The sequence below is a fragment of the Sapajus apella genome, unplaced genomic scaffold (assembly GCF_009761245.1).
Source record: "Sapajus apella isolate SASKATOON/1434 unplaced genomic scaffold, GSC_monkey_1.0 scaffold10, whole genome shotgun sequence".
NCBI classification, from domain to species: domain Eukaryota; kingdom Metazoa; phylum Chordata; class Mammalia; order Primates; family Cebidae; genus Sapajus; species Sapajus apella.
In genome coordinates, this window is record NW_022436950.1 from 26,463,895 (window position 1) to 26,476,073 (window position 12,179).

At 34.5% G+C, this 12,179-nt stretch overlaps 1 protein-coding gene across 19 annotated transcripts in view; it reads left to right on the forward strand.

The window, feature by feature from the left end:
* Nucleotides 1–12,179, forward strand: part of IKZF2 (IKAROS family zinc finger 2) — a 161,818-nt gene that overhangs the window by 135,479 nt on the left and 14,160 nt on the right. For 17 of the 19 annotated variants that reach the window (XM_032278316.1, XM_032278313.1, XM_032278320.1 and 14 more), the window contains 2 exons: nucleotides 3,872–4,009; nucleotides 12,004–12,147. In XM_032278316.1, the coding sequence (XP_032134207.1) occupies nucleotides 3,872–4,009; nucleotides 12,004–12,147 (282 nt within the window). The remainder of the gene's footprint in view (nucleotides 1–3,871; nucleotides 4,010–12,003; nucleotides 12,148–12,179) is intronic. The other 2 variants (XM_032278333.1, XM_032278330.1) reach the window with 1 other exon arrangement.

Below are 12,179 nucleotides of genomic sequence, written 5' to 3' on the forward strand. Positions count from 1 at the left end.
CATGGGAACAGAAAGCCTATTTGAAGTCTATTATTGCCAGCCCAGGTGAGCAGTAATGAAGGCCTGAACTATGATATTGATTGTGAGAATGAAAAGAAAGGATCAACTTGAAAATGATTTCATGAGTCCAGTATTTGGAATTTAGCAGCTATTTGGAAGTAAAAAAAGAGGTAGAAGGTAACAAAAGTGGGTACATTGTTGTGAATCTTGAGTTTAGAACAGTGGTAACACTGGCAAAGAAGGACAGTCAGAACAAAGAGGGAGTTTTGTGTAGGAATAGAGTTTTGGATATCTTCAATGTTTGATATGGTTTTGGGGGAACATTCATGAGGCCAGACTCAAAAGGCAGATAAGAGTATGGATTTGAAGTAGTCATTCAGAAAATGCATATTGTTTCCCATGTTTAATAATTCTATATGTATTATCAATTTTAAATTGATTAAAACAAGATCTCTGTTCTTATAAAGCTCATTGTTTGGACTAGGGAAATAGATTATCAAATGGATAATTACAACACAGTTGTTATAAATAATGCATCAACAGAGTATGAACAGAGTTCTGTGAGAGCACAGAGGAGATGGCTATGTCCTGATGTTCTTTGTTTTGGTTGTAGGGAAGGGATTCACTCAGATATTGAAAGATTTACATGGCCAGTTGGAGCTTACAAACTTGAGAAAGTATTCTTGGCCGGATATGGATGTTTCATAAATAAGCACTTCCTTTAGAGAGCAAAGAGGGAAAACATTGTACTGAGAACAATATCTGAAGGGATGTATATAACACATTTGCAAATTAGGAAAAAACTGAGAAGCATTGAGGGGGAATATAGAATCTGATCTCAGACACTAAAACAGGAGACTCAAGACACAAGAAAGCTTGATAGTGGCCAAGACATTAGGAAGATAGGGGATTAATAAAAGTCTATGGATTTAGTGATTCAGAGACTATTGACTTTTCAAAAATGTTTCAATAATACAAGAATCAGTGTGTTTCAGTAGATGACAATATGTAATAATAACTATTATAAAAATAAAGATAGTGAAATATTGGTCCTTTTATATGAATATATATGTTATACATATTAATTATGTATTGCTTTACAGATAAACTCATGTACAGATAAACTCACATGTATAGGGAGTAAGTATAAACAATATTTTTATGAACTTTAAGAAATAGTACAAAATGGATAGGAAATAGTCTTGTGGAGATAGTAGAGCCATTGAATTTGCAGGGATTGTTGGTGATGTCTGAAAACAATTTTCAAAAGAGTAGTAAGGGCAGAATGTAGACTTTGAAGGCACTAAGTGTATAGAAGAAAATTAATGATTACAGATCTCAGAAATCCTGAAATCCTGACTTTTCACCCCCACTCCACAATTATATAATGACTACTCTTTTTTTATTTATCACCTTAAATGTTCCTACTTCAAACAGACCTTCTTGTTCGACCATTTCAAACTAGTTTCCCCATATTATACTACCACACCCTTCTTCTGCTCCATATAATTTCCCACAATTTGTAATATATTGCTTGTGTATTTATTAAATGTCTGTCTTCCTCACCAGACTGTCAGCTGCATACGAAGAGGCATCATGATCATTTGTGTCCACTTTATATTTTAGCCTCATCAGCGTTGTGCATAGTAGCCTGTTATTAGACACATAGTGAATGAATGAGAGAGATAAAAGGATAGAGTGTCTCCAGAGCAAATTTACTGGGAAAGATTAGTTGTTTAGAAATGTCCAAATCCAACATGCCACCTAATAATTGGGTTGCTGGAGTAGAATGGAGACAAAGAATTGGGAAAATTGAGGTTATACTTTTAAAACAAAGTCCAGCTCAAATCCCTGTTGGACTCAATGATTGGATGAAGAGGAAGAAGTGATACTTAAAAATAAATAGAGGACAAAATGAGAGAAGCTGAAATAAAGCAGATGGGATTATAATGAGGGTAGTAAAAAATGAGTAGAAAACAGTAAAAACTATATGTCTCTTCCTCTTTTATCAGGTGAGTTGGGACTTTAGAGAGGGTTGTGAGCCAAGGGGAGTAGAATGAAAACTATGTCTCAATGAAATTGAGAAGGTATAATGATTGCTTCCAGAAATAAGGGCAAGAAAATATAGGAGAATATGCTCATGGTACAACAGAGGCATCATAATGTGATGGGACTAATACCAGGGAAGACCAGGAAATGACTGCAGTAGTTTACAGTGGACTGTTAGCTTCAATATAAGTGCTTAGTAAGTATTAATTGGTTAATAAGCTTGTTCAGTGTAAATTCATTACTGTTTCTAGAGAAATATTACAGAACCCAAAATTGAGTAATTCTAAAAGCAAAAAGATACTTTTTTGTTATGTAGTCCCATATTTTGGAACATAATTACAATTAAATTTATTTATATTATTTACACTAGATTATTTCAGCAAAACTTATTTTCTTGTATTTTTAATGCTGTCACATGGCGATATAAGTTCTGGACAGTATTCTGAGCTACTTCCCAGGAATCCATGGTTCTGAAAAATAGAAGATAGTTTGCCAAGCATTTTTTAAAATGAATAATCACTCCATAAATAACTTTTAAGATAGTTTACAAACGATTATGGTTATGAAATAACTGATGTTAATTTATGTGTACCTCAATCACAATCTAAAGATTTGGTGTGGTTTTCTTTTTAATCAGTACAATGAAACTTTCAGGCAGCCACGACTACCTTGCCTTGTTACAGTATTTCAGTTCTTCTTGTGACCAGTGTCATAGCATGGGTTTATAAGGTGACTGGAGTTACAGATGCTATCTTTAGTCATGAAAAAGAGTTGTCTGTTATTCTCTGGACTAAACTAAATAATTCCTATAGGAGTCAAATAGAGACACAGACCTGGATCACATTGTGCTTTACTACTGAGGAGGGCTTTGGCTCAGACCACCTGGAGTTTTATATTATTCTGTATTCATTCAAAACCAAGAGTCAAAGTGCTCTGTGATGTCCTTATGAAGAGTCATGCATTAAAACACGCTTCTTTCCATAGAGATTATATTTTTCTTCTTACTTTTTTAAGTTTTTTCCTGAACATCTTAGTATTTTAACAGATGTATTGAGATAATGGCATTAAGATAATGGCACCCTAGCTATTAGGGAATAACTTATTTCCTGAATGTGAGATGTTTTGGAAACTATTACTATCATTGTGTAACTAAATATTGTGTAATAATCCTGACTCAAAGCACCTAGTAGGTTAATTCTTGGTATTATAAAAGCAGTGCTGATGAGGGGGAATATACTTATCTGCCGCAAAATTTTGCATGTGTGAATAGTTATTACCAAGATGGAAAAAAAGAAACTACTTTCGTCTATACTTTTTCTCACCACTTGAGTCCTTTTTAATCTTCTTGGTATCCAAGAATAATCTCTTTATTAAACCATGACATTTCAAGTTGGTGCATTTTAAGTTTTCTTCTGTAAAATTCTCTTCCCTTACCTGAAAAGAAGAAAAAAAAAAAAAAGAAAAAAAAATTTGTTATGTATCTAGCATACTGCTGATTTGTCTTTTGGCTGAGTCAAAGCTGAGAGTCAATGCATTAAGAGTCAAGATAATTTGAAGTTTGATCATCAGGCTCTCATGGTCTAGAATACAGTCGGAGCAAAAGTTTGATTCGGTATATCCCCTGTTGCCAGAGATATGATCCGCCTGTCTTCTTGTCTTTTAGTCTTGTTAGAGATGTATTATCTTTTCTTGCCAAGATTGGAATGTAGAGGAGGAAGAGACTTAAATCTGAAAATTATATGAGTACTTCCTCCAGAGCTATTGATTTTGCTTTGAATGTGGATGAGACTAACAGCACACTAACCTTGAGTTCTCTTCACAGTGGGTAAACCTCACAAGTGCAACTACTGTGGACGAAGCTACAAGCAGCGCAGTTCACTGGAGGAGCACAAGGAACGCTGCCACAACTATCTCCAGAATGTCAGCATGGAGGCTGCTGGGCAGGTCATGAGTCACCATGGTGGGTAGAAATTGTGTTCATCATTTTTATTTCCCCCTACTGCTTTTGTAGTTCAACATGAAGCTAAAGTCTTATGCTGTTTAAAGCTAATTTAGATCACTTTAACTTAAATGAGTTATAGCTTTGGGATACATTACAAATAATCTATATTGAAATTTTGTGATACTCCCAAATTATTTCTGATAATGTTTAAATTAGCATAATAATGACAACCAACCTTTGATATACCAAAGGTACTATTCACTCTTCTTTTTCATTTATCTAACCAGGTAGTTAGAGCTGATTCCACGTTAGTCTGTAGGCCTCCTAAAAGAATGAATTGGTTATTTGCATATTTTCATCTCTGTTAGGTAAGTGATCAGTGATAGAATTTGAAATTTCTCCAATCTGCCCTGTAATTTTTCTGAGAAATTATCAATTTTGCTTTCTACAATATGTAAAACAATCTAGACAAAAATTAGACACACAAAAAAACCTTCTCCAAGCAAAACATCCTGATCTCTAAATAAACTATGGCAGGTAGGAAGGCAGTCCCTAAGGTTTGTCAATGAATAATTCCATGTTCCTACAAAGTTAATTTAAATAATCAGCCTTATATAGGAAAATGATGAATTTCAATTCTTAAGATTTATAGTGTCTGTCTTGTCTAATTAGCTTTGTATACTGATAAGTTTTATTTGTACAAAGACAAAAATCTCAACTTTTTAGTACATGTATATCTTTTATTTATTTTATTTTATTGTTATTATTATTATTATTAAGATGGAGTCTCATTCTGCCACCCAGGCTGGAGTGCAGTGGAGCAGCCTCAGCTCACTGAAACCTCCACCTCCTGGGTTCGAGCATTTCTCCTACCTTAGCATCCCCAGTAGCTGGAATTATCGGCATGAGCTACCGTGCCTGGCTAATTTTTGTATTTTTAGTAGAGATAGGGTTTTGCCACGTTGGCCAGGCTGGTCTCAAACTCCTGACCTCAGGTGATCTGCCCGTCTTGCCTTCCCAAAGTGTTGGTATTACAGGTGTGAGCCACTGCACCTGGCCACATGTATATTTTTATTTGAAAAAGGTTTGCCAAGTATTAATTGGTATAGTTGGGAAAGGCTACAGTCACTTTTAAAATATAAATCTTTATGTATTGGCTTAGACATAGGCAGATCAAGGATTATTTGTCCAGTTTTCTGTTCGTTTTATACAGTGTATACTATGGAACTGTGTTTGTTGGACAGCTAGTGATTATGTGTTGTTGACTTTGGAATTTTTTTAATTAAAATTTTTTCTCGTTATTCTGAACAACTGAAGCATTTCTGTCTAGTTTCTATAATCTAAAGAATCTAATTATATTGATTGTTGTGAGCAAGTTCATTTATTTTTATATTATCATTATTAAAACTTTTTACAAACCTACCTGGGTTTCAAGTCTGGGTAAATTTGATATTGCAAGCTTGCATTATTTGGGCTAATGACAATAGCATAGGATCTAGAATGCAGAGATTACAAAATAGTGTGCCTTGGAGTCTGCCAAACCTTCTCTGGCTACATGGTGTCTGAGTATGTCCTTTATAGGCTTGGATTGAGGATTAAATGTGATTGAGTGTGTAATAAATGCCCAACACATGGTTTGCTTTGCTGTTAATATTTGAGAACATTAAATAACTGAATAACAGTAAACGTGCTATCCCCTATAAATTTGTTATTTACCAGCAATAACTTAAGGATTAGAGGTTTCATTTGCTAACCAAACATACCATTACTATTTAAATTGTTGGTTTTAAGGGTAAATTGAGGCAGGAAGCTGATGGAAGCTTGGGGGAATACCAAATCTTCCCCCAAAACACCTTATGGCATTGCTACTAGTTTTTCTATGTGATATTCTCCCATTGCAGTTCTGACATTTGATGTGGTTATGCATTTCCAATTTTATTTATTATTTTATCATTCCTAGTTACTTATGGAATTCTGTATTGCATACACAGTCCTAAAAGACTGTATGGTAATAGGGAGATGACATGCAAATAAATTATTATAATCAACATTTAATTATCTGTTGGCAGATTGAACTTTTAGAGAATCAAACACTAACAAAAAATTTTAACAAGTGTATTTTGGAGAAAGAAAAGATATGTCTTCTAAACAACTGCGGCCTCAGTCTTACCCCCATCCCCCAGATTGCTTAGCCCTCTACAGGCATAGGCCTTTCACAGGTGGTGCTAAGGCTGGAAAAAATTGGGGAAAAAGTGGGAAAGAGTCAGGGACACTGGGTAGAGCAGAGGGTAAAGCCAAAGAGGAGAAGGGAATGAGGGTAGCTTCTGATATCATTTGTAGACCCAAATATTTCTTCTTAAATATTGGATATCATTTTAACCGCATAAGTTTATATTTACGGCATTTCATACCATACTATTTTTCTGGATTTGTCATAATAATAATTTGAGATTATCCTTAATCTCCATTACCTTTTATTAACATGCTTAATGGGAAATTGGCCATATGAGGTAGGAGTTGATAAATATTATAAGAGAAAAATATGGTTTTGTAAAATGCTGCTAGAGTTCATGTTTAGCACACATCTCATATAAATAGCTTGGCATATGTCTCTTTTTAAACAGAGCCATGATGAAACTTATAGTTATCCCCTTCTCTTACTGTATCCTGTTTATTTGTTTTCCTTTTTGTGGTAGATATGAGAGTTGCCATCATTGTGGTTGCCATTAGCTCCGTGAAATGAACTATTACTCCTTTTAAAAAAATACCTGACATAGTTATATTTTTCCTAGTCTCTCTTTTCCAAAACATGTTTTTCCCTATATTGTTCTTCTAGTATGGATTTTTTAAAGAAAAAGAGGCATTTTTCACTTACTCAGAAAACATTTTTCAAGAGCTTACTATGTGCTAAGTTATATAGAATATTCTGGTGTATAAAAATAAATGGACAGTTTTTTAATACACTTATTTTATAGTCTGATAGGAAATACATACTTTAAAAAAACAAAATAAAGCAAAAGTTCTAATAAAGATGGAGACACAGTTTTCTGAGAACATAGATGAAGAATTAATCTGACTCTGGAAAAGTCAAGAGAGGCGTCTTACGTGCAGCAGTGTTCAATCCAAACATGAGGGATGAGTAAAAATTACATAAATCAGACAGGACACAGAGAATGTATAATCAAGGAGAAGAAGAGGCTTGGAGATATAAAAGATAATTAACAAATTCCCTAATATTGAGTGTAACTGCAGTTTAAGGAGTGGTAGGAAATGAAGCTTCTGAATTAGTAGATTATGCTGCAATCTTCTCTGCTAATCTGGTGTTTGAATTTCATTGTGTAACTGATAGAGAGTTACTGAGGTGAATCAAATTTGTTATTATTGAGGCAATCAAATCAAGAAAAATGTCTTCAATGAGGATTCATGATAGGTGCCTACCTAGGGCAGGGGGTAGGGTGTGAGGAGAGACTGGAAATGAGAATGCCAAGGAAAAGATGAAAAGGCAGTGGCAGGACAAGAGAACAAGGCAAAATATTGAAAACATATTTAGGAGGTAGAAGAAAATGTTCTTAGAAAAGTTGATTGAGTTTGAGGAAAAAGCAGGAATATCATGACTCACAGTTTTGGAAATAACAATTGAGTTTTATGACAGATTATTTAATTTATATAATTAAATTATTTAATTGGGTTTGATAAGCTTATTTAATTGGGTTTTAGGGCAGATTATCTCATTTAATTGGGTTTTATCACAGGTTATCTTGTTCAATATTATCTATATGTTGTTTTTTTAAGTCTGTTCAGCTTGAAGAAAAAGCTTTAAAATCAAACTATGTTATTACATTATACCCCAAACCTAAAGATGAAAATGAAAGTGCAAAGCAGAAAGATAGCCAGCTTAAAAGGTATATATATTGTTAGGTTTATGCTTAGAATTGTTTGGGAAAGGGAGGTTCTTTTTCACAAGTGTGGAGACATAATTGGGCACCCACACTTTGGACTAAGCTTTTTTGACTTATTTTCATTGGGTGTCATAAGGCAGTGAACATCCATTGAATATTATATTTCTGTTGTAACATAAAAGGTATTAAAGACACAAATTCAACAAAGTATAATCCCTCAGGTTATTTACCAGCTATTGGAAGAAATAGACCAGTAAAACAGCAATACGGTACTATGTGATAAGCATTATGAAGACATAGAGGACATGCCTAAATCAGCAGGGCATCCAAAAGGAATTTCCCAGGAAATTTATGTTTGAGCTTAGTTTAAAAAGGCAAAAATGTGAATAATAAAGGGAGAAGGGTGTTTCCTGAAAAAGAACAACATGTGTGAACAACTACCAATGTAGCATCTAAAACACCTGGGGTACCTCCATGTGTGTTTGTAAAGAAATTTGGGTAGGGAGGAGGAGAAGCAGAAGACTGGGTAAAAGGAAGAAATCTAGGATTTGCCACAGGTGTCTAGCATGGTTGATGGGGCAAGTAGTAGTGTCATTTACTGGCATAGTAATTAGGAAAATGGAAGAAAGAGAGGCAAATGTAGATGTTTTTTTCACCATATTCTCTTATGTGCCTATGAGATAGCCAAGTAAAACTGTCTAGGAAGAAGTTAAATATTTAGATCTCAAGCTCTTGAGAGGGGCCTGGGTAGGAAACAAAAATTCAGGATCCATCATTATTTAGGTAGTGGCCTAATGTAGTAGTTTTTAATAAGGCAGTACGGATAAATACAGAGTGAGACATTGAGAAAGCCAAGAACACACTAGCAGAAAAATAATTTCACGAAGATGAGTAAGAGCAGAGTAGGAACATGGAAAGAGTGATTTCACAGAAGCCAAAGCAAGTATCAGCACTGCCAAATGCTGTCAAGAAAATAACTAAGATAACTGTAAAGGTTTTTTTTAGATTGAGCAACATGGAGAAAATTTGCAACAATATAGAAGACATCTGTTGTTTTTGCCTGCCTGACATCCTTTCCTTATTCTCTTGATAGCAAGAGTGCCCATTTAGCTTTAGAGAACTTTCCTGTTGCGTGTAGCTGTGGCAGGACCATCAGTCCAGTTACCCTGCTGTCTCCTGGCCAGGGGTTGGACATGTGACCTAATAGATGTCCCTCAGACTTTCTTCTTGAAATTTGAATTTTGGGTGAACTATTTGGTTTTTTAAAAAGATACATTAGGAATACACTTATGGTTCTGCCTTTATGGTTTATCAATGGGATGAAACAATGATCTAATGGAAGTATGTTTTTATCTTGGGTATAACCTCAAAAATAAGGTCAAAGAGAATTTAAAGTTTGTTCAAACAGGGGAAGTTAGCTTATTGGTATATTTTTAGCCCAGGTAAATGTCTATGTGATTAAGCATTATTGAGATATCTAGGGAATTTGTTTTATGTTTGTAGCAATATAGACACAGAAATATTTTGATGAGTTGCACCCAGATCCATGAAGCAAAACAAGAAAAAAAATAAGATTACTTACAAATAAGGGAAAACGTATCAGGTTTTTACCCAATGGCAGACCTTATGAATAAATCTGACTGGTTTATAAAAAGTCAATACTCAAAATACATCTACAAAGAATAGTATAGCATAGTGGTTGAGCCAGCCTCTGGAGCCAGACTCCTAGTAGTAATAACATTCTCTACCAGCTAGATGGAAAGCCTGAGGAACTTAACATTTCTGGGTCTTTGTGCCCTCATCTGTAGAGTGAAGATGGCATTACACCTATTTCATGAAGTTGCCGAATTAAATTAATTATTAAATGCAAAGCCTTAAAATAGCACGTAGCACATAGTATACGTCAGTTATTATTATTGCCAATGTGGTAGAAACAAGATCAATTTTTGACATGTGAAGGGCTATTGTAAAGTAGAAGTTAGATCAGAACTCTGCCAAAGTCATCGTTTTCGGTTCACATGAGCTTCATTGAACTTGGGACAAATCATCTGAATTGAGGTGGATGTGGTATGGGACAGTTCCCACGCCCAGGTTTCGTTTTGAGTGTTAAATGCGTTCAAATATGAAAATTCAGGGTGAAACTTAGAGCAAAACTGCCAGGTTTTGGCCTACTCATTTCAGAACTAATTAGCATATTCAATATTGGGGGCAAACCCATTTACCAGTTTTGCTAGTTTTTTTAGCAAAATTTATAACAACTTTTTTTTCTCTTTCCAAATTATTTCATTTTGATCTTGGCCTCTGACATATTATTGTCTTTGGTCCATTCTTGGACTGCTTTTTAGTTTTATAGTTAATTCTAATAATGTAGTAAGTGCTTATAAATCCACTATCCAAACAAAAAATTAAGGTTTTGACCACAATTTGTACCTCATTACCTGCCTCTCCACCACAACACCACCACTGTGCCATCTTTCTGGCCCCGCTTATGTGAATTGTGTGGTCATCCTTGAATGTTTTTGAAATTCTTTGCTTTTTTGTTGACTCTTTTGCCTTTGTGTAACTTTTTTAGTTGTTACTAAAAGAGAATATAATGGTTTTTGTGTAATATCTTGGGACATACTTTCTCCATGTGATAACATCATGAATTATATAGTGTAAACAATGACCTGTTTCCTTGTTCCTCAGTCTCACCTTGGAATTTTTTTTCCAAATTAACATCCAATAATTGCACAATTGCTTGCTATTCATAGCCAGAGGACTTCTTATTAAATGTAGATTACAATTCAATTTTTCTGACCCATCTATAGGTTAGTTGAAACTTAGATGGAATGTTGATTTCTTTAAACATGTTCAAATCATGAAAACATGTTTTCACACTTTTTAATTTTTTCAAAATCAGCAACCTATTGGTTATTAAATACGTCAACTGAATTGTACACTCAATTTTTCTAACTTTCATATCTTGCTTTCTCACTTATTTTTGTGTCTGCCAGGAAAATCGCCTCATAAATGAGAATACATTTGTTGTACACAGTGGGACTATCTTGTACAAATGAAAGGATCAGAGTAAATCATTTTACAGTGCATACTGAACAAGTAAAGTTATTCTAAGAAATGAAAGCTTTAGGTTTCCAGACAGTACTGGCGCAAGTGCAACTGGAGAAACCAACACTAATCAACAAGTAATGTTGATTACTGTTCTTTCCTGAGAACACTGTTTTTAATCAACTGATTTGCTCTGTCTGAGTTGTTACCCTATCCTTAATTAAATATCCTTGGATGGTATTTCTACTCAAAAAACAACTGTTGTAAGTTCTTTGTCTGCACTATGAATGTCAGTGTCTAAGGGCTAACATATTAGCCCATAACAACTTAGACAAATGGGATGAATAGTGAACAGCATTGGAGAACATATATCAGATGAATTAGGGCAGTAGTTTAGTGAGCCAGTGTGCCAATTTGCAAGTGGATTCTTCTTCCTGCTGAAGAGCTCTTTTTAAAATAAATTACAGTCATAAGGCTGCCACAGTTTACTGTGCATAGACATGTTCAGGACTGGTTCTCCTTCATGAGGGCTACTTGGTGCAGGTATTTAAGCTACTGCCAATAAGGCTAACAGCTCATCAAATAGAAAATATGCTGCAGGAAAATACATGGGTTAAGAAAAACAGTTCAATTTTTTGCTGTTATTTTGTATGTCTGTTTCAGCTTTTCTCTAAAAAAAGTTGACTTACTTAAATTGTTTTTAAAAAATAAACTCTATATGCCTTGAAAATAGTGCAGTCTTAAAAGTAGTATTGATTTTAGTCAATGCGAAAAACACTTTCAGAGGAATAAGATGAGAAACCACATGAACAAGTTGGCCACCAATAGTGGCAACAGAGTATGTCATGAATTTAAGAAAGACTCAGATAAAATCAAGTCCTCTGGTATATGTGTGTGTTGTACAAATTTAAAGAGTATGCTTTCACACTAGAGGGTATTCTTTCTACTTGCTTTTATTCAAGCATATTAGCTTTTATAATACATATTGAGATGGCAAATCCAGCTTTGTATCATCCAGAATGTTGAAGAAATTATCAGATTGCATCTTTCTATGGTTTTGTATAGTACCTCCTATGGAAGATTGTAAGGAACAAGAGCCTATTATGGACAACAATATTTCTCTGGTGCCTTTTGAGAGACCTGCTGTCATAGAGAAGCTCACGGGGAATATGGGAAAACGTAAAAGCTCCACTCCACAAAAGTTTGTGGGTAAGCATTACAAATGCTTTTGTTTCTTTGCA